Genomic DNA, 27,755 nt, shown 5'->3' with positions numbered 1-27,755 from the left:
ATGTAGCAATATCGAAGTTTCCTCCCTATTTTGTGGGCTGAGTTTTGGAGATTTAACCCTAGAATGTGTCTGATAAGGTTGAAACAAAGGTACTCAGACCTTTATTTCAAATTAATAAACCCTGAAGCTTTGTTCCCATCTTATCCTAAAAGTCAGTTTTGAGCTCCCAAGGGAAGATAAGCAGAAGAGAAGGAGTGGTGATGATTCTGCTCTAATTATGCCCACGATAGTGTGGCCATTAGCTTCACCAAGACAGGGCTCTCCAGGGGGCACAAATAGAAAAACAGAAAGCCAACAGGCAGCGGCTGCTGTGTTCTTGAGGCTTGGCAAGCTCTTTTAGGACTATCGTCTCATCATTTTAAGTTTCATATGGTTTTATAAAACAGAGTTAAGCACCTGGAGTGTGTGTCAGTGTCTCCTGATTCCCGCCTTCCCAGCAGCAAATGCTTGTACTAATGTCTTTTGAAATGAAGAACAGCGAAATGATTGGTTTCCAGAGCATCTTTAAAATACGTGTACCGGAACTAGACAGAGTGGCAAAGAATAAAAATAATTTTACAGAAAAGAGCACAAGGCCAGCTCGAACATTTAGTGATTTAACATCCAGAAACACTGTAATTTTTTTTTCTTATATATTTACACCCATTAGAAGAAAATAGAAGGAACTAGGTAATTATAGTGCTTAGAGAAGATTTCACTATGACATTCCTTCTAAATTGATCAAAAAGATAATAAAAATACTCGTTTCTGTTCTTGGGAGTTGACTTACCTGTTTTCCTCTTCCTGAGTGCCTACTTTTCTGTTGTTTCTTACTTTAGAGTCACATTTTTTATCCTATTTGCATCTGTGTATGATATTTATTTTCTGACTCATTAGGACATTTACATCATAATTAATTTATGTAAAAAAAATAATGGTCCATCTCTTGGCCAGGATTTGGGGTTTGGTTGTTATATTCCTCTCCCCAACCAGAAATTCCTTTCCATCCTTGTTCCCCTTCCTGTCATCCCCGTTTGTTAAAGGCACCACCGTGTACCAGATGGCTCAGACCAAACACGCAGGAGCCTGATTTTTTCCTCACGGCCCGCTCTCCCCTGCTCCTCTTTTTTATAGGTCTTCTGCTGGCACTCTGGCCCGTGCTGTGATCCACTCACTCAGCACTGGACACAGAACCTAGATTCTGGAGGGAGTCTGCCTGGGTTCATGATCTAGTCTGGTCACTTAACAGCTGGGTGATTTTGAGCAAGTTCTACTCACTCTCTGTATCTCAGTTCTCTCCTCTGTAAAATAGGGAGAATAATAGTCACTGTCTCTTAGAGTTATTGTGAGAGTTTAGTAAGCTAATACTTGCAGCGTACTTGGCACAGTCAACACTAGTAAAGGTTAGCTGCCCTCATCAGTATCATCATCATGATTATTACCAGCCATCCAGATCTCTCGAATATTTTCATGCTCTCTGGCTCCCTCACAATAATTTGCTCACAATGATCTTCATTTGCAGAGAGAAAGGTTAACTGAAGCCAGGTGTACTTTGTTGAAGAAGGCAGGAGAGTAGATCATTTTGAAATATTTGTATTCTACATGGTTAAAGTAAAAAAAAATGTCCTAGTGTTGACAGAGGTTAAACTTTCAGCCACCCGAAAACTTGATCTTTATTAGACTGTCTCATTCTTCAGGGCCCTGAAGGGTTAAGTATTTGTGTGCTTTTATTTTAGAGAATGTTCTGTATGTTATCTCCATTTTATTTTTATAGGTTTCTTTTGAGATGAGAGACCCTTAGCATCATCAACACATCTGATTTCATATGTTCCTGAACAAAGTAAATTATTAAGTTCTGGTGGCCTGGGCATGATAGTCTGAGTGATAACACTGATACTTACATGTGTGTGTTTGTGTCAAACCTGTCACAGAATAAAAATACAGCCAGTTAAATGTGAGGGGGGAAAATGACAGAAGGGATCATCTTATCCCTGCCCCTAAGTTTACAAATGAGGAAACTGCTCAGAAACTCCACAGTGGTCCTTCACACAGCCACACTAGTCATTCATTTTCCTGACTCAGGAAAACTGAACATATTTGTGTCTCATATGGGTCGCGAGTAAGCATATTTAAGAGGTGGTAGGCAAAGAATATATGTGATTGAATGGTGATCAGAATAACAGTAGCTGTGGGAGTTAAATGATCAGATGGATATGGATTTATTTCAAAAGCAATTTTTTTAAAAAGGAGGCTGCTAGAGGAGAGGGAGGTCAGAAAACTCCCTCAAAGCCCAGAATAAACTGAAGTTGTGTTTAATTATCCCATCCATTACACACAGTTAGCAAATAATTGCTGAGTGCCTACTGCATGCCAGGTACTGTTCTATTTTTATTTTATTTATTTATTTATTTATTTTTATTTATTTATTTATTTATTTATTTATTTATTTATTTTTGTGAGGAAGATCAGCCCTGAGCTAACATCCATGCTAATCCTCCTCTTTTTGCTGAGGAAGACAGGCTCTGAGCTAACATCTATTGCCAATCCTCCTCCTTCCCCCCCCCACCCCCAAAGCCCCAGTAGATAGCTGTTATGTCATAGTTGCACGTCCTGCTAGTTGCTGTATGTGGGATGCTGCCTCAGCATGGCCGGAGAATCGGTGCGTCGGTGCGCACTGGGATCCGAACCCCGGGCCACCAGTAGTGGAGCGCGTGCACTTGACCATTAAGCCACGGGGCCAGCCCCCAGGTACTGTACTAGACACCAGGGACACACAAGTTACTCTTCGCATGGATCTTACATTTTTTTTTTTTTAATTTAATAATTTTATTTATTTATTTTTTTCCCCGAAAGCCCCAGTAGATAGTTCTGTGTCATAGCTGCACATCCTTCTAGTTGCTGTATGTGGGACACGGCCTCAGCATGGCCGGAGAAGTGGTGCCTCAGTGCGCGCCCGGGATCCAAACCCGGGCCGCCAGCAGCGGAGCGCACGCACTTAACCACTAAGCCACGGGGCCGGCCCAGGATCTTACATTTGTATGGGAGGAAGAGACAATAAATAATAAGTGAACAGGTTTAATAGCTACTGTGAAGGAATACAGCTGATTGGAGGTCAGGGATAGCCTCTCTGAGTAGGTAATGGCTGAGTGGAGGCCTGAGCCACGTTGTGAAGAGCTGGGTAATGAACCTTCTGTGCAGTGGCTCTAAAATGCGGGTGAGCCCAGTTTGGTGAGGCCCCCAGGTGCAGAGTTTAAGAAGGCATTCAGACCCTGAGAGTAAGTGCCTCCTTAAATGTTGTGCCCTAGGCGCCTGTCTTGCCTTGTCCTCCTTCCTGCCCTGGCCCAGCCTGTTTGAAAGACAGAAAGGACAAAGCTGTCTTTACAGGAAGTGGGGTAGAGGAAGGGTGTTAGAGGTGAGCACAGAGACACTGGCAATGTTAGGTCCCTTAGGTCTGTCTAGGCCAGGGTGAGGTTTTTAGACTCCGTTCCTACTGGAAACGGAAAACACTGCAGAGTATTAAGCAGAGGAGTGAGGTGATATATATTAAAAAGAAAACAAAACCACTCGCTACTGTAGGGAGAAGGGCTTGTGGGGGAATAGGGATGGAAGCAGGTTGGCCAGTCAGCATTCGTTATTTCAGGGGAGAGATGGACTAGGACGACAGGGTGGAGGCGGGAGGAAACGGCTGGGTTTGGGGACTATTAGACATCTTAGTTGAATAATCGAGTAAAAAAGGAAGTTGCATATCCAAGTAGGGGTGGTCAGTGCTGGATGGAAATTTGGGAAGCTCTTGGAAGCAAAATCCTGTGAGTTTGGCTTTTGTCAGGGACACGTCACTGCTGTAATACCATGAGGGACTGCAGAGAGTATGGGCGCAGATGTACGTTGTCATGAACTCGGTGGTGGGAAGAGAAGGGAGTTGCTGTTTAATTTCTGTTCTCAGTGAAGTGTGAGGCAGTATCATCACCTGCACGTGGAGAGGGAGGGAGCAGGTGGAGGATATCTGAGTAGAGGGAACGTTTCAGGTAGCCGTTTCAGAGGGTGATAAAATGAGTATACCGGGGAAGCGAAATAGGGTTGCTGGGTGCTGAGGTCTGTGACCCTGGATTTAATAAGGTTGGGTCTTCTTCCCCAGTGGTCAGCAGCATAGGCAGGGCAGAAAGAAACGAGTGTAATCTCAGACTGGGCTAGCCATAGGGACAAAGGATTAGAAACTTTCCAGCACAAGTCAGATAAAATTTGGGGGTAGGTAGGGTCCTTTAAATGTAGTCTTTGTAGGAAAGATCACTCCTAGGAGATTCAGTGGTTTAAAGAATTAAATGAAATTCAGATTTTGGTTACACTTGAGTTAAACTCATGATTTGATTTCTTTGCCACATGGTGGCACCATCATATGGTTTATATATTTGGATTATATATCTAATGCCTTTTCAGAACACATATATTCTCTGAAACTTACAGAGCTGATCATTTAGGTTCTAGAATCTAGGAGGTAGCTCACGCTTACCTTTGGAATGTAAAATTCTTAATTGTAATCCAGTTCCTGCACGTTTTGGCCAAATTCTCATCTGTCTTCTCACCCCCGCAGAGCTCCTTTTGAAGTCATTGGAGCTCCCCGTGCTGAGCATTTCGTGGGGGTGCAGAGCAAGGTGAGAGTTTGGGACCACTAAAGTTAAATAAGTATTTTAAATACGGTTGCCTTATCCATCAAAATAAGAATTTATTTCTTAAGTTCATTATGGAATAAGACACTAGAGGTCAGTATTTATCCTTTTTCCATTTTTATCTTCATCTAGCCTCTTATTTCTAGAAATCTCCTAAATGTTGAAAATGAATGTGGTTAGATGGTTTTAAGGTATGTGAGACATATATTAATGACACAGCCATGTTTGGGAACTATCTGTATATTTTTGCAGCAAGAGGAGCTTTTTATCCAATCTATATGTAATTGGGGATGTATGGTCTAAGTTGGAGAAAATTCCTAAAGACAAAAATATGTTAACCGGCTTTAAAAGGGGATTATTACGAATATAGACTTGATGTTACCCACACCTGTGGTAAGCACGATAAAATGTTGAAAGCCCGGCGGTGCCAGTAAGCATTTAAGGCTTCAACAGAGGGATCTTGATAAATAATGTAACCAGTCCCCACCTGGTTGCCTAAATAGAGACTTGTTTACTTTGCTTATCCAGAGTTAGATACAGCAATTAAATTGAACAGCCATAAATATTTCTGTTAGCTTGGATCTGGCTAGTTTCTGTTTGTGAATTGTATTGTACCATCTGATGTTGAAATCCAGGAATTCATGAGTAGAGGGAAAGTAAAATTTTGATACCAGCACTTGATATTAGGCTAAATTTTAAACTAACATGTAAATCATTTAAGTAAATGAAATCTGTAAATGAATTATTAGTATATGATCCTTTGGCCAGAAAGTTGACCTTTAAGAGCTCATCAAACCCTGAATATTTTTGAAAACAAACCGTGCCTCTCCCACCCCCCCAAAAAAAAATTACAGTTAAAAGATTTAGTATAAGATTCGAGTTGTCATAGAAGATATCATAAAACAGTTAATTTTCAAAATAGAGTTTTCATTTGCAACTCACTTTCTAGCTTTTTGTTAGAAAATAATAGTTGAACTACATGCAAACATAACGTTCTGGTTTGTCATAAAATTCGGAACACCTCCTGGCTCCTTCCTCGAAATTCATATTTTGGTTATATTAAAAGTTATTTGTGTGTTTTTTGTTTGTTTTATCAGGTTATTCTTGGACACTATAATTGGCTCTCCTATGAAGATGTCTTTGTTAGAGCTCTTAATTTTGGAAATGGCTTACAGATGCTGGGTCAGAAACCAAAGACCAACATCGCCATCTTCTGTGAAACCAGGGCCGAGTGGATGATTGCTGCCCAGACCTGCTTTATGTATAATTTTCAGCGTATGTAGGCTTTCTTATTTTCTGGAAGAGTGGACTTAACCTTATTGTGGGAGAGATGATACTAACTTTGTATTATAAATATTTCACTCGCAAAAGGTTAAAATTCTGATATTAATTTTCACCTTGCATCCAATCAGTGGGGAACTCTTTGTTACAAGTGAGAATTATTGGTCTGTTTTGAAACAGAACCAGTTGTGGAACAGATGGTGTAGTCAGTGTAGTAAGGGGACTAGAACCTATTAATAGAGGACTTGCTGGGTCGGGAGCTAGACCTACACCCCTGGGTCAATGCTCTGCTACCATCTCTCAGGAATTCCCCCTTGAAGTCAGTGTCATTTTGTTAGCCACTTCCATCAGTGCTAACGGTTGACCCCTAAAACACTTCCAGTACTCAAACCTAGGCGCTAAGATTAAACGATATGGAGAATTTTTATATTGTAATTATTTGAGTGGTCGTCATGATCCCTCAGTTGGTGAGGTAGTCCTGGAAGCTTAGTTCAGAGGTCTTGGTGCCAAAATGTGATGTTAAATATAGATGTTGTCTTATCCTTTAGATGAAACAGAAAGGATACTTTTACCAGATTTCTTGCTGTAAATGCTTCCCCCGGTGTTGTTTTTTTTTCAATTTTTATTTATTTATTTTTCCCCCAAAGCCCCAGTAGATAGTTGTATGTCATAGCTGCACATCCTTCTAGTTGCTGTATGTGGGACGCGGCCTCAGCATGGCGGACAAGCAGTGCGTCGGTGTGCGCCCGGGATCCGAACCCGGGCCTCCAGCAGCGGAGCGCGAGCTCTTAACCGCTAAGCCATGGGGCCGGCCCTTTTTTTTTTTTTTTTTTGTGAGAAAGATCAGCCCTAAGCTGACATGCATGCCAATCCTCCTCTTTTTGCTGAGGAAGACCGGCCCTGAGCTAACATCCGTGCCCACCTTTCTCCACTTTATGTGGGACGCCACCACAGCATGGCCTGACAAGCGGTGTGTTGGTGCGCGCCCGGGATCCAAACCCGGGCCGCCAGCAGCGGAGCGAGAGCACTTAACCGCTAAGCCACGGGGCCGGCCCTGTTTTTTTAAAAACTGGTGTACCTTTTTGTTTTCACAGCTTTGGGTTCCCAGTGTGTTTCTTTTGAGAAGCTTTAAAATAATTACCATTTCTAAAAGTCACTTTAAGTCTCACTTTTTCGAGTTTGGCAGAATGCAAATGAAAATCCCCATTATTATTATATTTAATTTCAACATTTCTAAGAATGTGTTTCTTCAGATTTTTCTGCTTTAGAATAAGCAGTACTACCACTTGGTCATGCTATTTACTTAACATATAACACCTTAAATCTGACAGTGTCTTATTAGTATATGTTTTTTTCATGTTGTAGTATCAAGTAGTTAACAACTAAGACTTTGACATTTTAGAAGTCAGATATAATTCCTTTCGATATGACAGTCCCAGAATAATGTCTGTAGGTGAAGCAAAATAAAATTAAAAAATTTTTGTTTTAAAGTATGGGAAATCTTGGGGGACCTTAGGGAAGGGTGAGTGGGCGTAATATTGATTAGTATATTAAAATGATTTAGAAAAACACAGCACAGTTAGATCATAAACTAGAGATCTAACAATTTGGGGTTCATTGTACTCCATTATGATTCACATCCACTTTCAGAGGCTTTGTTTACATTTAATACTTCCATGAAGTGTTCGAATATTTAACTTGCCTTCCTTTTCCCTACAGTTGTTACGTTGTATGCTACTCTAGGAGGTCCAGCCATTGTTCATGGATTAAATGAGACAGAGGTGACCAACATCATTACTAGTAAAGAACTCTTGCAGACAAAGCTGAAGGTGAGGGCTGTAGTTATTTTATGATTGTCCGATACTTTAGCCTTTTCAGTGTCATGAGCCCTATTATTGATAACTTAGTTCTTTTATGATCTTTAAAATCCTTAATATCTTTGTAAGCTTTTAGGAATATCAATATCATACTTTATCCCTTTCCTTTAGAAAAGAAAAATGGCTTTCATAAATATTTGTGTGTAAGTAGTGCAGAGAGTTACAGATTGTTAATATGCCCATGTCTAAGGTGAGGGCATTGCAACTTTGTCTTTTTCTTTATTGTGCTTATCTATTTTCTAATCTATTTTCAATAGATTTGTAATTTTGAAGGGTTATTTTTAAACTAGTAATTCATTTATTTCTGAAGCACTGAGTCTGAGTTTTCAGAATTTTTTTAAAGGGAAAAAGACTTTATGAAACTATAGGGAAAAGGGATTTCTTCAGTCTCTAGACAACTCCCTGTGAAAACAATAACACCTGGTCTGTTGTTTTTGTAAGTTAGTTCCCTCCCTCTCCGCCCATATCTTTAGTAGCCTCTTAAAAACGTGAGGGACTTTTGCCTGCTCTGTAGTTCAGGCAGCCACATGTTTACACGCCCATTTTGTAAAGATGTTACCAAAGAACAGGGGTACACCGAATAAATCTAATGCTATAAAAAAGTAATTTAAATTTCAGACCAGTATTTCTTTTATTTATTTCTTTATTTATTTATCCTCCAAAGCCCCGATAGATAGTTGTATGTCATAGCTGCACATCCTTCTAGTTGCTGTATGTGGGACACGGCCTCAGCATGGCCGCAGAAGCGGTGCATCGGTGCGCGCCCGGGATCTGAACCTGGGCTGCCAGCAGCGGAGCGCACGCACTTAACCGCTAAGCCACGGGGCCGGCCCCAGACCAGTATTTCTACATCTGAAAAAATGTGGTGTTCGTATCTGTGCCCTCCCTCCCCCTTGCTTTTCTTTAATTTGTTTTTTTTGTGAGGAGGACTAGCCCTGAGCTAACATCTGATGCCAATCCTCCCCTTTTTTTGCTGAGGAAGATTAGCCCTGAGCTAACATCCATGCCAGTCCTCCTCTTTTGCTGAGGAAGACTGGCCCTCGGCTAACATCCGTGCCCATCTTCCTCTACTTTATATGGGACGCCGTCACAGCATGGCTTAACAAGCGGTGCATCGGTGCGCGCCCTGGATACGAACCGGGGAACCCCGGGCCACAGCAGCCGAGTGCATGCACTTAACCGCTTGTGCCACTGGGCGGCCCCCCTTGCTTTTTTTTTGAGGCAAGAAATTACTTTGAATGTGGTAAACCGCTTTTCTTGTGTCCTGGACTATTCGCTAAGCTGGTTAATGAAGAATGGTGAAGAACATGATGAATGCCTGTGTTTTCCAGGATATCGTTTCTCTGGTCCCGCGTCTGCGGCACATCATCACTGTCGATGGTAAACCTCCATCCTGGTCGGAGTTCCCCAAGGGTGTCATCGTGCACACCATGGCTGCAGTGCAGGCTCTGGGAGCGAAGGCAAGCCTGGGTATGTCCTTGCGTACGTCCTGCAGTGATGCTGTGCTCTAGAATCGTCTCAGTATTTGACCCTAAAGTTAGATCAAGCGACAGATGAGTTCCCTAGACCATCACTTCTGGAAGTAAGGTCGCTCCAGGTGTACTTTCATCTACCCTTTAAAGGAAGGTTTGAAGAAAAATACAAACATTAATTTATTAATGTTCTAAAAGTAGTATTTACTTGAAATTAATTAAAATACGTTTTACATTATACAGTTTTACCGTTTCCTTTTTTGATAGTTTCGGATGGTTTGAGGTTAGTTTTTTGTGAATTATCTGTAACTATTAACAGGTAGCTTGAGTGGTAACCCTAAGTCCCTCCTGTTACTGCCTGTCCCAAGTCTGCCTTTTCCAGAGGGGACATCTTTTTATCCTCCAACCAGCACACCTATGGCTGGTGCCTGGAAGTTCCTCCTCTCAGATGAGTGTCAGGAAATGTTAGAGAGTGTACTGGTGTTCAGGGCTATCACAAAAGCTGCTAGGATGCTGGGACTATATTTCTTTTATAGTTGGAAACGTAGTGATTAATTAGATGTAAGCATTCACTCAGCTCAGGAATGGGGTTATGTTGACTTTAATTTGGGGCATATTGAATTTTAGGTGCTGGTGGGACATTCACATGTAGACATCTAGTAGGGAGTGGTAATGCAAGTCTAGTACTCTGGAGTTCAGTTTGGAGGTAAGAGATGTAGGAGCAGTTAGGTTTTAATTATAGCTGTCAGAGTAGGTGAGGTCACCCGCAGAGAATGGTGCCTTCAGAGGCCACCAGGGGTTGGTCAGAGAGGAAGGAAGAAAACATGTAGTGGGTGGTTCATGGAAGCCAAGTGGAAGGAGCGCCTCAGTGAGGCAGCAGTCCTCAGTGGAGGAGTCAGATGACACAGGGGTTGCAAAGGACCGTCAGACTCAGCAGACGTCACGTTAGAGCAGTTTCCAAGAAGTGGTGGTGGGGAATGGTGCCGTGGGGTGAAGGAGTGAATGGCAGATTAGGAAGTAAGGACTTGAATGATTACAATTGTCAAGACATATATCTGGGCAGGTAGGAGAGAAAGGGTTCACCAGGGATCTTGTTGACAGTTTCCCCCCCTTATTTAAGAAGTCCACATTGAGGGTAGTTCCAAGATTCATTCAGGCAGATCAGCAGTGCCCCCCATGACCCTTCCCTGTCTTGCTCCTGTGTCACCTCCATAGGGTGTTGGCTGCTGTCCTTAGGCTGGTGCAGATGGAGGACGTGGTCTTTTAATGCAGGATTCCGAGTGTAGCCAAGTGCACTTCCCACTGTGAGGCAGAGAACACTTTTTAGCAAATGTCTAGGTACCCTGGTCCAACCACCCTTACTTCTTAGTTGAATTGCTGGAGTTGCCTTTTGTCTCCCTACCTCCTTTCTTCCCTGTCTTAACTTAGGTAGCCACACAGCAGCCAGATGGTAAGCTCCTGTTCAAAACGACATTGCTTCCACTTCAGAGCGAAATCCAGAGTCCTTAGCATGGCCTCCAAGGCTCTAGCGGACGTGGTCCTGGCTGCCACCTCACCTTCATTTCCTGCCACTTTTCCTCTCGATCACTCCATCCCCACCACACCTTCCTGGTCTGTCCATATGCCAAGCACATGCCTACCTCAGGGCCTTTGCGCTTGCTTATTTTCTTCTACATGAAACACTCTTATCCCAATTCTAGGATTTTCCTGTCTCCTTTCCTCACTTTATTCAGGTCTTCACTAAAACACGAACTCTACAGAAAGGCCTTTTGTGTCTTTTCCATCTAAAATAACTTCTGCTATCATCTTCTCACCTTGTCTTGCTTTATTTTTCTTTGTAGCTCTTATTACATTATAGATTTATATGTCTGTCCCAATAGAATATATGTCCCTTATGTGCAGGGACTTGATCTGTTTTGTTGACCTCTGTATGAATATAATTAATAGTTTTTGAATGAGTTAACAAATAAATGGTTATGGAAAAAATTGATATGGCTAAATTTCTCTGAAGTGTGTGTTTTTTTTTTGTCCAATGCAGAAAATGAACCTCGTAGCAAACCAGTGCCCTTAGATATTGCAGTAATCATGTACACAAGTGGATCCACAGGAATTCCAAAGGGGGTCATGATCTCCCATAGTAACGTTATTGCTGGTATAACTGGGATGGCAGAAAGGATTCCAGAGCTGGGGTATGTCATGGTCAATAAATGTGGGGTCGTCCGGTGTTTATATATGTTGTTATATTGACATTGGTGTCGTTTGGTAGGACCTGGTGAAATGAGTCCTTCGGAGTCTCTTTACAGTAGGTATTTCCTTCCAAAAAAGCATGTTAAAATTAATTACAAGATAGTTATAGCTGTCAGGTTTAAAATGTAGTTTATAGATATCATTGTTAATATTATAAATTTTAAGTGACTTAAATGTATTAGTTTAAATTATTTTAATCAGTTGGTGGTGTTGCCTCTTAGGTCATTTTTATACCTAAATGTTATAATTCGTATTGGATATATATATATAACTTAATATATCCAATACATATTTATTGAGCTTCTGTATTCAGCCTCTGATTTTTCTTTTTAAGACAAATGCCAGTAGTAGCAGGGGAAGGTGGTGTACTGGAGTGGGAAAGGGAATCACAGAGGAGAGCAGATGGGGGTGTGAGGGGTTGTGGGGGAAACGTTCCCGGGGCTGGAATCAGTGTTCTGATTACTGATCTGAGCAGCGGTTGGATATTTTTTTTTTCTGAAGGAAGCTATTTTATTCTTAAATGAATCACTGTTGTGAACTAATGGGCTGTGCAGCTTCTCAGACTGGAGAATCCCACTGGGCACCGCCACGTGCGTTCCCTGTTCCATGTTGATTTTTGTGCCGCGCTTGCTGTGTTATCAAAGCAGCCCCCGAAGGCCCGGCAGGGCACGGTGTGCCGGCCCTGGACAGGGTGTGGCGCCACCTGCTGTGGGAGCTGGGAACCGCTCCCTTGGTGTCTCTGTACTTGTCCCAGCTTTAAATATCTGGTGGTGTCCTGTGGGCTGGCTGTGGTGTCCCAGGCGTCTCACCGTGCAGCTGGGAAGCGGGGGTTTTAATGGCTCACAGGCACCCTGAACTGGTCACTGCGGCCTGGCGGGTAGTGGGTTCCCGCGAGAAGGGGCTCGCAGTGGTTTGATATTTTTGATGCCCTTATGCACAGAAATTACACAGACACACAGACACAGACTCTCACACTCGGACACCTGACTCCCCACCTGCAGGGAGCCCAGATTGATGTCCTGGGGTCCTTGCACGTGCCTCTTCAAGCTCGCTCCCCGTGCAGCCACTCTCAGTGGGGCCGGCCCCTGACGGGAGCTTCTCTGTCTCCCTTTTCTCTCAGAGAAGAAGATGTTTACATTGGGTATTTGCCTCTGGCCCACGTCTTAGAACTAAGCGCTGAACTTGTCTGTCTTTCTCATGGGTGTCGCATTGGCTACTCTTCACCGCAGACCTTAGCAGATCAGGTAAGTTAAATGCCCGTGACTTGAGATACTAAAAAATCATCATTATTTTTAACACATTTTTTTTTTCCTTCAATATGACAGTATATTCTAAGGATGACAGTTATTCATTTTTAAGTAAGCACTTGCCTTTTAAGTGCTTGTTAGAATGTAAGTGAATTAAAATGATGAATTTATAATATGCTTTTTGAGCTAAGAATTCTATTGAATTTTTAAAACAAAGATCACTTGATATAGATCACTTTTTCTCTCTATAGTCTTCAAAAATAAAAAAAGGAAGCAAAGGGGATACATCCATGTTGAAACCAACACTGATGGCAGCTGTTCCGGTAAGAACTGACCGTTAATTAATGTCAGGTACTAAAGAAGTATCGTCTGCTCCAGACATAAATGCTAGTGGGAAGATACCGTTGACGAGGTAGTTTGTGTAGGATTTATTCCGTATTAATTGTTTGTATTGCCTTAAGCGCTATAGGATTTATTCAGTCTCGTTTTAGTTTTTTTTTTCTTATCTACTTAACATTCAAATTAGTTTCAGCTTCTATATGATATTGTCAGCTCCTTTCCCTAAAAAGCTTCTTGTTCAAATCATTTTCATGACATCTATTTGCTATTAGTAGAAACCTGAATCCCAGCAGGATATAGGAGGGAAGGTTTGAGATCACCTCCTTCTAAGCAAATCGTGTAGTTATCCTGAGTCCTCAGGGAAAGCCTGGCCTAGACACCAAAAACAGTGACATTGAGAGGTTGGTGTGACTTTGAATTTTCTGAGAAGCACTTGCATCCTAATATAATACCAGGCATAGGGAGGGCCTGGGAATCAGATCAAAAGAAGTGGGGCAGCAGTGATGTTCTGTCTTCTTACTGTAAGTTTTATGTGGCTCTCTGATTTTGTTTGAAAGTGTTGGCAATTGTTATCAGATACCCGAGTGCTCACATCCAAGTGTAGTTACATAGTCATTCCAAAGTCAAATGTAAATGCTCAGTAGTTTTGGGGTTTCTGCAGGTATAGAGTTTCCTTAGTAGTATCCTACTTTAAATTCTTAGTTTACTTAAAAATTAAGTATAATTTAAAATTTTAGAGGAAAAACGATTTCAAGTCATTGAAATATCTTCATAGCAATCACTTCATAGCAATAGACCTAGCAAGCAAAATGCAGTTTAGACAAGGAAAATTTCCCCCGTGCAGCATTAAAAGACAACCAACCAACCTAAAAACCAAAGAACCCCCATGGTCCTTTTATAAGCAAAAAATGTGATACTCTATATCTTTATAAGATAAAGTTATAAGAATTTTAAAAACCATTTCATATAGTTGTTCGTTTATTTAGTGAGTTTAGTTTTTAGTTCAGAATAAATAAACAAGCAAAGCAATATAAAGAATCAAATATGGTATATGACTGCCCTAAGGCTTCTATTTCCTTTTTTTTACTACTCATGCGAGCATCTAGATCTATTTCTGCTATTAAAAATGATTTTTACAGAAACCTCATTTTTAAACTAATTGTGGCTCTATTTTACAAGTTTGTTCCTGATAGAATATTCCTTTCAAAATGCTTCAGTATTGATAGAAATGTTAATCTGATGTTAAGATTTTAATGTATAAGGCAGCCGATAGCATTATTGACTATATTAATGCATTTTTATACATCTAGGAAATCATGGATCGGATCTACAAAAATGTCATGAATAAAGTGAATGAAATGAGTAGTTTTCAGCGCAATCTGTTTATTCTGGCTTATAATTACAAAATGGAGCAGATTTCAAAAGGGCGTAGTACCCCACTGTGTGACAGGTGAGTGTAAAGGTTCCTCCCCTTGATAATTTAACCTTTTTATTCACATTAATAGCTCAGTTAATTGAGATAGTTATAGGAAATAAATTTATTTTAAAAAGTCAAAGGGACTCTTTAAAAATCCATCTAGTATAAGGATATGAGCAATTAAAAAAATTGCAATGTTATTTGAAAAAATTTTTCACCTAAAATTTTACTGTATTTAATAGTGTTCTTATATTTTTTATGGACATTTATGTGATTTTAATTATTTTGAGAAATAGTTTCTCTTTGCTTTTAAATACAGTCCAATATGAATATAAAATTGCAACCAAATATGATTAAATGTTTTATGCTTAAAATGTTACATGACCAGTTTTACCACAGATCTATTTTTTGTTTTTGTAGTGCTAATAGAGTAAGTAGATTTAATTATAAAATAGTTTAGAAATTAGAAAATGAAAGTATGACATACAAATTATTTTTTATGGGAATATTACTATAGTTTTCAGATGCTTCAATTATTTAAAACTTTATAAGTTTATTTCTCTGCCTTTCTTTTAGTTATTTCTCCAGAGAGATATATAACCTATTTTGTAAAGCCTGTTAATATTATTTTTTAAAAGTGATTGCTACTTGGCCTTCATCTTTTTCAAAGTTATTAAAAAAACCCAACCCCTTTCCCCTTTTTGATCAAGGTAGTAAGCAATCTTTTTTATTAGTGTATTTTCAGAAACATTTCAATTAGATGTTTGAATTATTTTCTTTTTTTTAATTTACTGGATATTGTTAAACAATAAACACTTCAGAACTTGAATTAATGAAATTTTAAAAAGAATTGGATTGCTGTATGCAAATATGTACACATTTCTAATGAAGTAAGCTAAAGCAAAAAATTAATGTTTTTAATACTAAATTTTATAAAGCTACAATAGGATTATTCAGTATTAACATGTATTATATAATGATATAAAACTAATTGCTCTGGCCTTAAGCAAGGGTTTTCCATTACTGTACAAAATTAAACCCAAGTATTTTTTTTTTCTTTTGGTGAGGAGCATTGACTGTGAGCTAACATCCGTTGCCAATCTTCCTCTTTTTGCTCGAGGAAGATTGGTCCTGAGCTAATATCTGTGCCATTCTTACTCTCTTTTTTATGTGGGTTGCTGCTACAGCATGGCTTGATGAGCAGTGTGTAGTGTGTGCCCGGGAACTGAACCTGTGAACCCCTGGCTGCTGATGTGGAGCACGCTGAACTTAACCACCACACCACCTGGCTGGCCCCTAAACCTGACAATTTTGAATTCAAATATTACTTGAAAGGTTCTTAAGAGAAAATTGTATATTCTTTACTTGGTTGAATTTCTAAAAATTAAGTAGTGGGTCAAGAGAATCTCTTAAATTGACTTTGTGGCTTTGGATAAGTCACTTAATCTCAAAATCTCATATATCAAAATTGAGAGATTAGTCTAAATGATTTGGAATATCTCGTTCAGCCTTAAAATCCTGTGATTCTCTGATTAATTTTTTTTTAGATTTATTTTCCGGAAAGTTCGAAGCTTGCTAGGTGGAAATATTCGGCTTCTATTGTGTGGAGGTGCCCCACTTTCTGCAACCACACAGCGATTCATGAATATCTGTTTCTGCTGTTCCGTTGGTCAGGGGTATGGACTCACTGAATCTTCTGGGGCTGGGACGATTACAGAAGGTGAGTGTTGTCCACAAAGTGGTGTGTCCAGCAGAGGCTGGGGTGTAACTCCAGGCATTTTCTGGTGTGGGTTGTTTTCTGCAAATATATAGGAGAAGAGAGGTTAAGGTATTTGTGTAGCAGAATAATGATCAATTCCAGGTACTGTGATTATTGATAACAGTGTATTATGTACATCTAATAGTCAATAATTCATCTAGAGGACTTTTTCATGTTAAACTATGATATGTAATGTTAAAAACTACTTAGCATTCTGGAAAAGAAGTTTTAGTAACAAGCATTGGCTGTATTGTATACATTTATTTTCTTACATCAGTTATTAACTTTCTTTTTTTGTAGAAAAATTAACGTGTTTTGTCGAGTTGTTTAGGTATGTGTATTCAGGCCCAAATTCAGAAATGTTTAAAGTGGGGGATCTTTGTAAGTGTAGAGAGAAACTAGATTCGGGTCTAGAGATTATAATTTCCAGAGTTTATCACGGTGACGTGGTGGAGGAGACGATCCCCGACCCAAGTGGTTTCCAGATGGATCCCATGGTGCCTCGTGTGTCCCTGCTATGGAGGGAAGTTCCTCTGCTCCCCAGGACTAGGAAAACCTCTGCTTCTCCCTTGTATTTTCTAGATGTTGATAGATACTAAATTTACCTCTGATCGTGAAACTCTGTTTACCTTGAGTGCTTGTGTGTACCATTCTTATGCTAGATTCCTCTTGCATTACTTCTGTATTTTCCTGTTTTCAATAATGTTCTCTATATTTTATATATTTTTGGAAGCTACTTCTAAGTCTTGCTTTTTAGGAAATAAGCAATCTTAAATTCATGCATATGTAGTTCCTTTTTTCTGAGGATCTTTAGTGTCTTCTGTTTTTAAGATTCAAGTTGACTGATTAATCAGTTACAGTTTATGTTGTAAATATAACGGTCTGTAAAGTGTTAAATGTCAGCCTTTTGTTTCTGATATTTGAGTGATCTTTGAAGAGGAAACATAATGTAGTAATTCATGGTAGTGGTGGGGGCTTTTCCTGGATCCTTGGAAGTTAACAATCTTAATCTCCAGCCCCGTCTCTGAACCCTTACTGTCTGAATTTGAATAGATTTTGATCATAAGCTGATGTGAGGGAGGCTGCAGAGGTCTCACTTTGAAATAGTGGTACGTAGGAGAAGATTGGGGAGGTTATTTGTACTGCAAAGCTGTTAAGCCTAGTAAGAAAGTGGAACAGCTATAAAGCAGTGTGCTCTATCATCCTGTAAGAGAGGGGCTGCAGATTCATGAACCAGACAGTTACTTAAGTGAGTGAAGTGGGCCCTGAGGTAAGAAAATGTGATAGATAAGGATTCTGGGGGGACTGGAGCAGGCACGCCCCATCTCATGGGGATGATAGTTGTTGCTCTGCTGGAAATTGGGTCCCTTGTTGCTGGAGATTCCACACTTACATGTAAAATGTCCTGATTTTTGAATCTAGGTAACCAATTCAGAGTAAAAAAAGAAAAGAGAAAAACTCATTGTGGGCCCCACAGCCTGTGGTTCACCAGTTTGCGACTTCTACTTTTAAGGATTCTCTGGGGATATCTAAGCTTTGGGATAAATCATCATTTTGGTAATTTAGGAAAATGAAGCAATTTATTAACTACTGTAATCAAATCCTTTTTTTCATTTGCATCTTAGTGTGGGACTACAATACTGGCAGAGTGGGAGCACCATTAGTTTGCTGTGAAATCAAGTTAAAGAACTGGGAGGAAGGTAATAACCTATTTTAACCAAGAGCATTAATTCATATAATATTAAACTTTAAAATTAGAATTGTGTTTCATTTCCTTCCTTACTTTAGAATACAAGTCACCCACAAGTGCTCATTTTTCTTCTTTATAGTAGAAACATTTTATATAGAGCTATATGAATACATTTATTTTGTTTTAAAGATGACTCTGAAGAATTATAATTTTTATTTTGCTTATTTTATTACATAAATGCAAGTAAGAATTATGGCAAAAACTTGAAAAATGTGCTAAATGAATAATGTCAGTAAATTAGAAATGATCATAACTTTATTTTTTAGAAGCAAAATCACAAAATTTATTCTGTGAAACTGAAGATTTTTTCATGTTTTTTCTTTATTTCCCCCAAGGGCTTCAACTCAGAATTATCAGAAGGAAGTTTTCACTATAATTCGATAAAAATCTATTGCTTATGCCATTTAAATACTATCCACTTTTTAAAACTTTCCTTTGACCCTGTTAACATGTTCACATTATATGTGATTTGCTGGCTGCACTTTTCTTTTATACAAAGTAAAAATAAAGACTCCAAGGCTCAGACATCACTTTTCAGCTGTCTTTTAGCAGAATTAGTGAAAATGTTCAATAAATTTAAACTTGGAGTCATTCTGAAATTATCTGTCAGGAAAAATCTTCTAAATATATAGTTATTTGATTTTATACAGAGATTTATTGTTCTCTTACTAAAGGCATGGTTTAATACTTTTATCAGTTTATTAGTATGTTGTTTAAGCATCTCTACAGAATCTTTAAGGGGATTCACCTGTAGTATTTGTAGCTCTTTTATTCAACAGATGGAAGCTGTTGGGTTTTGGAGTATAGTTTTTTTCTTGGTAGCTTAAAAGCATAAGTGCTTGTGGTCAAGCAACTGAAATTTTGCACCTAGTTTTCTGCCGATGAGTTTTCTTCCTGCCTTATTTCCTTTGGGAAGCTAATCGCATTTAAAATCAGATGTGTCTATTTAGAAACTAATAGTTTCAAATTTTCACATGGTGCGTGCAGGGATAGCAACATTGAATTAACGCCAAATGACTCTGTGCTCCTTAGGTGGGTACTTCAACACCGATAAACCACACCCCAGGGGCGAAATTCTTATTGGTGGCCAAAATGTGACCATGGGGTACTACAAAAATGAAGCGAAAACAAAAGCTGATTTCTTTGAAGATGAAAAGGGACAGAGGTGGCTCTGCACCGGAGACATTGGAGAGTTTGACCCTGATGGTTGTTTAAAGATTATTGGTGAGCCACTTGATATTTTTTTTGAAAGTGATGTTTCTGAAATGGTTTTATAAAAGAGATACTATATCTTTAGAGAAGCTCTCTAATAATGTAAGAATATATCTTTATGTAGTGTTGGTATGGTCTGTTGCATCGTCCTGGAATTTAAGAATTTATAATGGGGACTGTGTGGAATTTATAAGGCTTGACAACATTATGAGGTCTCAAAAACTGTCCAACAGCAGTGGTATTTTTAATTACTATTTAATTATTACTAACCCTTAAAAGTCAAATTCGTATAGGGAACATTCCTTTTATGAATCTTCGGCATCTAGAGATTATTGCACAGGACTCTCTCCTGTCGGACCGTGTCCTTGCCTGTGAGGACTAAGGAAGGCCTGGCAGCTGGAGTGCTGTGACCCACAGGGCGAGAAACACACCCCCTGCTTCTCCTCTTAGGTTCTTGTTCTCAGGTAATGCCATTTCTGTCCCAGTGATGCTAACTGGAGACCCAGGAGGAGAGGAGAGACTCTTCTCTTCAGTCAGCTCCTCGTATCTAACCCATATCCTGCTGATGGACCTTATGAAATATGCCTCAAGGTCACTCTCTCCTCTCTTTCTCTGTCCCTCTCACTGTGATTGTAGGTCAGGCCTGCCCTTTCTGTCACCCTATTGCAAAGAATTCCTCTCTGTTGCCATGCTTGCCCCCTTCAGCGCGCCCGCTCACTGCGTCCGTGTGATGACTGAACACCCGTCTCACTGGGCCGCTTTCCTGCTGGAAACCTCTCAGTGGCCCCTGGAGGCTTAGTTGAGGCGGCCTCTGTTACGTGCCCCGGTTCCCCTCTCCGCCCCCATCTCGGTTGTTTCCTCCTTTATGCTGCAGTCATTCGAGCTGACGCCTCTCTGTTCCACTTGGCTACCACTCAGTCTGCCCTCAAGACTCAGCTCGGGCCTCGCTTGCAGGATTCTTTCCAAATCGTTGGAGAGTCTTAACACATAGCAATACCGTATTGTATTGTAAGATGTCTTTGCATCGTGCGTCTCTCCAGCTAGAATGTGAGCTTTCAGATGGATTGACTGTATTCTGTACCTTCCTGGTATTAATGTTTACCAAGAATATACCTGTTCAGCAGAACATACCTGAAGTCTTGATGATGGGGTCCCTTAATTAGAAGCTAATTTTTTTTTAAGAATGTATATAATAGTACAAAAATTAGGGCCTAATTTTATTATGTACTTTTAATTTTAGCATAACTATTATAATGAACTTAATCAGTAGCAAATTACTTAGGGAATGGCCAATATTTATATGTATTAAAGGTGTTATTAATTTTGTCCTCCAATCTGCCCCCCTCCCGGCCTTTGTTTTGTATAGATCGTAAAAAGGACCTTGTAAAACTGCAGGCAGGAGAGTATGTTTCTCTTGGGAAAGTAGAGGCAGCGCTGAAGAATCTCTCACTAATAGATAACATTTGTGCATATGCAAATAGGTAAGAACATAGAATTCCTGCTGCTTGTATTTACAGCATTTGGTGTGCTGCTGGTATTTCCTTCCACTAGGGGCCTTCTTTGTAAAATTATACCAAGAGCTCTTCCTTCTTATCTGTTGTCTCGGGGAACGGCCTCTTCTCATTACAGCCATTAGCTGATTCTTTCCTTGTGATGCTTCCCCTGCTCATCTTCCTGAGTGTCCCTGTTTTCTGCTTTACATCTCACTGCCGTGTCCAACGTGTAGGGAGGTGAAGAAAATACAATCCTCTTTCCTGCTGCCTTGCTACCCCTAGCCACATGTCCCTCTGCACAGGGCAGCTTCCCAGAACCAGTCCAGAGGAAGAGGGGGTAAGGAAAGGAAGTGGGGGGCGGGGGTCAGCCAGCAGCACTCTGCTCAGTTCTTTCTACCCTGCTCTGAGCCAGAGCCTGTTTGAGACCCTGGCCAGGGCTGAGGGCTTCCGCCTCAGCTGTGTGAAGCTGTGGCTTAACACATAGCATCTCTAACCCCAGGTGCTGTAGAGGCAGCTGGGAAGGAGAGTTTAGAGTTAAAATCCCAGAATGCATTCTTGGGAAATGTGTTGGAATTTCAGATTGGTGCTCTGATTACGTTTTTCTGTAACAGTATTGCATGTGGCAATTATTTTCAATGTTAATGATCAGATATTTTGTGGCCAGCCTTATTATAGCAGCTGACATAATAATTATTATGAAAAAATAAAATCTGGTGTCAGAAGAACCAATTTAGAAACAGACTTTGAGCCCAAGTTAAAGATTTACTACCTTGATTTATAAATGATTCTGCACTTCAGTTAGCCGTGAAGTATTTTCTTCATTGTTGCTGCAGTTCTGGATTTTACTTGTATGATACTAACCAGAACTGTCCTTCTCTTCCTGACGCTGCTGCCATCTCTTCAGTTTGCTGCCATCCGTGGGCACTCACAGTTCCTCTGTCAACACGAATTCTCGTGATCACACAAGAAAAAAATAATCACATTACTTTGATTTGCTGCCAAATTTCTTCAGATACATTAGTTTTTATTTTTTTAACCTGTTTATGTGAATTTCTGATTTTTTTAACAATAAGATGAATTTTCTGATATTTGTAATTTTCTTTTAAAAAATGTGTATGTGGCACTATTCATAACTATTCAACTATGTATAGTTGAAATTTATCAGGAAATGTCAGATTAAAGTTTATTTAGCAGTGAACTGAGCCAAAGCATTGGAATGTGTTATGAATCAGACAGTAAAAGTGGCTGTTGCTGAAATAAGTATGCCAATACCAAATATGCCTCATGCGTTTTCTTTAAAATAGTCAAGAGTTGGCTACCAAAATGTCAGTGTAATCAGTAACTCCGGTTAACATGGCATGCCATTTAATTCCTTCCCTAAGCTATGCTTTATGTATTTCAGTTATCATTCTTACGTCATTGGATTTGTTGTGCCAAATCAAAAGGAACTAACAGAACTAGCTCGAAAGAAAGGACTTAAAGGGACTTGGGAGGAGCTGTGTAACAGTTGTGAGATGGAAAACGAGGTACTTAAAGTGCTTTCTGAAGCTGCTATTTCAGGTGAGTGACTGTTAAACTGATTCTAAGAGCGGAGAAGGGAAGAGAGTCCTTACACTGATTTCTCTTGTTCCATTACAAGGCTTTGGTTACATCATTTCGTGCTTGGAAACCAATCATATCTTCCTACCATTAGTGGATAGAAGAGCATACTTAATAGCCCCCTGTTCAAGCCCCTCTGTGGGACACGCGAATCACCCACTCCCATGGCTGATGAACATGTCAGAATGTTCTCGTCTCTGCAGCTTCTGTGTTCTGGGTTGGCCCTTTCTGCACTCACCTCAGCTGTTTCCCAGGCCCTGCTCAGGTTCCTGGCCGCCCCAGTCCACAGAGAACCATCTCAGCCTCTTTTCTACACTTGCTACACTGTTAGTGTACTAGTAGTTGGTTGTACTAACAGTTTCTGTACCCCCTGTGTGTGTGTGTGTTGAGGATGCAGTGATCTAGTTTAATATTGTTGGTTTAATAAAAACAGCTGTACCTTCTCAGTCATCAGCATTAAGTATAATACAAGTATGTATTTTTATTCTCCTGGGATATGTTATTCAAGATTATGAAAAATGTAAATTGCATTTAACCGGATGGAATCATTATTCTGACTCTTTAAATTATGTTTTGTAGTATGTCAGTTTGAAGATAGTTTCCAGCATTTTTAGGTAACTTAAAACCTCGGACTGATGCTGAATTGAGTTAATTAATGGATAGTCGTTAGAAACCTACATAGTTTCTAAGTAAGGTGGAATACTGAAACATTAGTAATAAATTCATACTTTTCTGCTTGTTTTTTAATTTTATGTACATTTTTGACAGCTTTATTGAGATATAATTCACATACCAAACAACTCACCCGTTTAATGTGTACAGTTAGTTTTTAGTATATTCACAGAATTGTACAACCATCACCACAGTTTTAGAACATTATTATCACCCCAAAAAGAAATCCCATGTTCATTAGCAGTCACTCCCCATCATACCCTAAACCTCCTAGCCCTTGGCAACCACTAATCTGTTTTCTGTTTCTGTAGATTTGCCTATTCTGGAGATTTTGTGTAAATAGAATCATACAATATACGTTTTTTTGTGACTGGTTCATCCGTGTTTCTTTGTTGTAGCATATATCAATACTTCATTCCCTTTTATTGTCAAATAATATTTCATCATATGGATATATATCACATTTTGTTTATCCATTCATCAGTTGATGGACATTTGGGTTGTTTCCGCTTTGGACTGTTAATGAATAATGCTGCTGTGAACATTTGTATACAAGTTTTTGTGTGGACATATTTATTTCTCTTGGGTAGATACCTAGGCCTGTACTTGCTGGGCCTGTGTTAACTTTATGTTGAACCTTTTGAGGAACTACCAGACTATCTCCATAATATGTTTCAAACTATTTTCTGAATTGGTGGCACCGTTTTACATTCCCACTAGTGTCCTATGAGGGTTCTAGTGTCCCCACATCCTTGCCAGTGCTTGTTATTGATCATCCTTTTGAGTCTAACCATCCTTTTGGGTATGAAGTGGTATCTCATTGTGGTTTTGATTTGTATTTCCTTGGTGGCTAATGATGTTGAGCATCTTTTCATGTACTTATTGCCCATTGTATATCTTCTCTGGAGAAATGTCTATTCAGATCCTTTGCCCATTTTTTTAAATGAGGTAGTCTTTTTATTATTGAGTTGTATCAATTCTTTATATATTCTAGATATAAGTCCATTATCAGATACGTGATTTGTAAATATTTTCTCCCATTCTGTGGGTTGTGTTTTTACTTTCTTGATGGATTCTTTGAAGCACAACAGTTTTAATTTTGATAAGAACACAATTTCTTTTTTTCTTTTGTTGCTTGTGCTTTTGGTGTCACATCTGAGAAATCATTCCCTAATCCAAGTCACAAAGATACACCCCCACCCCGTGTTTTCTTCTAAGAGTTGTGTAGTTTTAGTTGTGTAGTTCTGTGTACATTTAGATCCTTAATCCATTCTGAGTTAATTTTCATATGTGATGTGAAGAAGGGATCCAACTTCATTCTTAAGCGAAATCTATATTAGCCAGGTTTACACTAGAGAAACAGAATTAGTTGGTTGTATATATTGAGAGACTTATTGCAAAGAATTGGTTTACGTGACAATGGGGGGCTGGCTAGGCAGAGTTGGAAATGCATAAGGCATACCGTAGAAAGGGTGGATTGGAGCTTGCAGGCATGAGCTGAAGCTCCTGTCCACGGGCGGGGTTGCTTCTTGTGTGGGGAGCCTCCGCTCTGCCCTCAAGGCCTTTCAACTGACTGAATCAGGCCCACTGAGATTATCTAGGGTAATCTTCCTCACGTAAAGTAGACTTCATCACATCTACAAAATACCTCAAAGCAATGCCTGGATTAGTGTTCAACTGAGTAACTGGGAACTCGAGCCCAGCCCAGTGGACTCATAAAACTGAGTGTCGCAGTCCCCTCTGGCCAACTTGGCACCCATTTACGTCTCCTTAGTTAACAGTTAATAGTTCATTTCCAAGTAAAGACAGTGACAGAGTCAGACGTCCGCCTAACACGATACAGCTGTTCTGCGTACCACTGAAAATATGTTAACCTTTTCTCCAGAAGAGGATGCAAACCCCTTGAGTGATTTTTGTTTTTCTCCTTTGATATCCTATAACTTCCTAAATACTGTGATATAAAGTTAACTTATTAATACATATGTCAGATAAGAGAATAAGAGGGAAGAAAACAAAAATATTTGCTTAACATCTATACAGACATGTTTATAACAAAATAAGGAAGAAATACTCCAATTATTACAGTCCTTATTCTTCCAACTGGACATGGCTGTATTTATTTTGCTAAAACAGTGGTTTAGATGGTATCACTATACAATTAACATAGTTTCGAGTCAGGTCATGGCGTGCAGTGCTGAGCAGGTTGAAATTTGAAACCTCACGTGGTCATCCACACTTGCTTTTTAGTCTCCCCCACATCTCAGTGGTGCAGAGTCCTGTCCCTTCAGTCTTGTGGTCCGTGCCAGACTGCCTGTGGCTCCCGTCATTTTTCCTCTTGGAAACCACTCCTGATATGCTTGTAATCTTTGAAGAATAAAACCTTGTTTGTTATCTCTACGAGGTTTATTTTTACAAGTTAGAGTTAATATATCTCTTTTGCTCCCAAGGTACTTATGCCTTTAATTTAGTACTTTATATATATATTATTCTGGCTAGATTTTCACCTGTTTCCCCTTATTAGAGTGTATACCACTTGAGAGCAGAAACTATTCAATTTTGTATCTTTAAAGAATGTTTAGTAAAGTACTTTACACAGTAATTTTTTTCAATAAATATTTGTTGAATGAATGCTGGAAAAATAAATCTTACTAAGGAAATGTGTGTCTTCAAAACTGCATCTCCCTCTTTTCCCTCCCTCCCTCCACCATTGAGAATCCACTGGGTATCAAACAGTGTGTTAGGAACACAGTAGTGAACACTTGTTCTGTTCTCGTAGCTTACAGTGGATATCCTGGTTCAGTGACAAGATTCTCTTTAAACTTTATTATTTTTTAGTTTCTAAAGTGATTATGCTCTTTATGATAAATTCAAAGAAAACAAATGGGCATAAAGTAAAAAGTGACATTCCCTTTTCCTTAATCCTGGGTCCCAGCCCCTAGGAGTCTATAGTTAACAAGTTTGCTTTGTATCTTTCTCGTCCTGCACATCTAGAGGCATGTAAGTTTATCTAGTATTAAAAAGAAATTTGCCTTTTTTTTTTTTTTTTTTTTTAAAGATTTTATTTATTTATTTTTCCCCCAAAGCCCCAGTACATAGTTGTCTGTCATAGCTGCACATCCTTCTAGTTGCTGTGCGTGGGACGCGGCCTCAGCATGGCTGGAGGAGTGGTGCCTCGGTGCGCACCCGGGATCCGAACCCGGGCCGCCGGCAGCGGAGCGCACGCACTTAACCGCTAAGCCACGGGGCCGGCCCTGAAATTTGCCTTTTTTTAACCTAACAATATATTGCACGTATCTTTACACACTCATCCTATGTAGATCTAACTCATTTTTAATGACTGAATTGTATTCTATTTTATGCCTATATCATAATTTATCTAACTCGTTTTATTGATGGATATGTAGATTTTTTTAAACAGTTTTTTGCTGTTATAATCTTCATACGTATCTATTTTTTTTACTTATGCTAGTATTTCTGAGGGATAGATTGCTTAGACTCGAGATTCATGGGCTGTTGCTTGTGCATTTTGGTTGGGTGCTCAAAGACTGGGGAAGCTATACTGTTTGCTAAGAATTTTAATCGTACACTTTTTTATGCCTTTGCATTTACTTTTTTTTCCCCACCATCTCAGCAAGTCTGGAAAAGTTTGAAATTCCGCTGAAAATTCGTTTGAGCCCTGAACCCTGGACCCCTGAAACTGGTCTGGTGACAGATGCCTTCAAGCTGAAACGCAAAGAGCTCAAAACACATTACCAGGCGGACATTGAGCGAATGTATGGAAGAAAATAATTATTCTCTTTCAGCTTCGGTTTGCTACAGGGAGCTCAGATCAAATAGGAAAATACTTGAAATGCATGTCTCAGACGGTGAGGCAAACTCCATTCCTCAGATGAAACCTAAACTGTCCTTTCTCGTGGCGTCACAAGTTTTAACTGACAGGATTAGTAAAATATTAAGACAGCAAACTTGCGTCTGTCTCTTCTTTCTTCCCCTCCTCTAGTTTATTTGACCACCTAGGGCTGCACTTGTCAGCATGAGACTTTTCTGAATCATATTGGGGAACAGTGATTTTAAAACCTCAAGTTTTTAAACATGATTTATATGTTCTGTATAATGTTCAGTTTGTAACTTTTTAAAGTTTGGATGTATAGAGGGATAAATAGGAAATATAAGAATTGGTTATCTGGGGGCTTTTTTACTTACAGTATTTAAAAACGCAAGGGTATGGATGTGAAATTATGTAAATTTCAAATGCTTATCAATCAAATCATTGTTGAACAAAAGATTTGTTGCTGTGTAATTATTGTCTTGTATGCATTTGAGAGAAATAAATATACCCATACTTGACGTTTTAAGAAATTGAGACGTTGTGAATATATGCCTGACATCATCTTCTTTATATATTTATTTTTTGTTAGAAAAAAATTGAAGTTTTGTTGGTGTTGCATGAAACAAAATAGCAGTAGGAAGTTATGGTTTAATAATAAAGAAGAAAACAGAGCGAGTGTAGTCTCACCAGTGGGTAATTAGTCTCTAGTAGCTCACCATCAGAATATTGTCTTCTAGTTAGCTGTTGAAACTAGGGGAATATCCCAGCAATTCTAAAAGTGTACAATTAAAAAAACAAAGGATAGAAGGACCATATGTACATTGAGTTGTCTATATTTATGACACATTAGTCAAGGAAAATTATTCTATCCCACTCTCCTATTTTTTTAGTGTAGACGTTTAATCATATATCACATTT

At 39.4% G+C, this 27,755-nt stretch overlaps 1 protein-coding gene across 2 annotated transcripts in view; it reads left to right on the top strand.

The window, feature by feature from the left end:
- ACSL3 (acyl-CoA synthetase long chain family member 3) overlaps nt 1-27,371 on the top strand; it is a 66,158-nt gene extending 38,787 nt beyond the window's left edge. For both annotated transcript variants that reach the window (XM_087424764.1, XM_087424766.1), the window contains exons 3-15: nt 5,741-5,918; nt 7,644-7,753; nt 9,133-9,271; nt 11,312-11,462; nt 12,641-12,764; nt 13,019-13,090; nt 14,417-14,556; nt 16,071-16,243; nt 17,908-17,982; nt 19,065-19,256; nt 20,611-20,725; nt 22,140-22,297; nt 26,640-27,371. In XM_087424764.1, the coding sequence (XP_087280890.1) occupies nt 5,741-5,918; nt 7,644-7,753; nt 9,133-9,271; nt 11,312-11,462; nt 12,641-12,764; nt 13,019-13,090; nt 14,417-14,556; nt 16,071-16,243; nt 17,908-17,982; nt 19,065-19,256; nt 20,611-20,725; nt 22,140-22,297; nt 26,640-26,797 (1,785 nt within the window). In that variant the 3' untranslated portion in view covers nt 26,798-27,371. The remainder of the gene's footprint in view (nt 1-5,740; nt 5,919-7,643; nt 7,754-9,132; nt 9,272-11,311; nt 11,463-12,640; nt 12,765-13,018; nt 13,091-14,416; nt 14,557-16,070; nt 16,244-17,907; nt 17,983-19,064; nt 19,257-20,610; nt 20,726-22,139; nt 22,298-26,639) is intronic.
- The last annotated feature ends 384 nt before the right edge of the window (nt 27,372-27,755 follow it).

This window comes from Ceratotherium simum, chromosome 37, assembly GCF_057802395.1.
Source record: "Ceratotherium simum simum isolate JZ-2026a chromosome 37, ASM5780239v1, whole genome shotgun sequence".
Taxonomy (NCBI): Eukaryota; Metazoa; Chordata; class Mammalia; order Perissodactyla; family Rhinocerotidae; genus Ceratotherium; species Ceratotherium simum.
The sequence above is the reverse complement of the archived record's forward strand: the minus strand, read 5'-3'. Positions and strand labels throughout refer to the sequence as shown.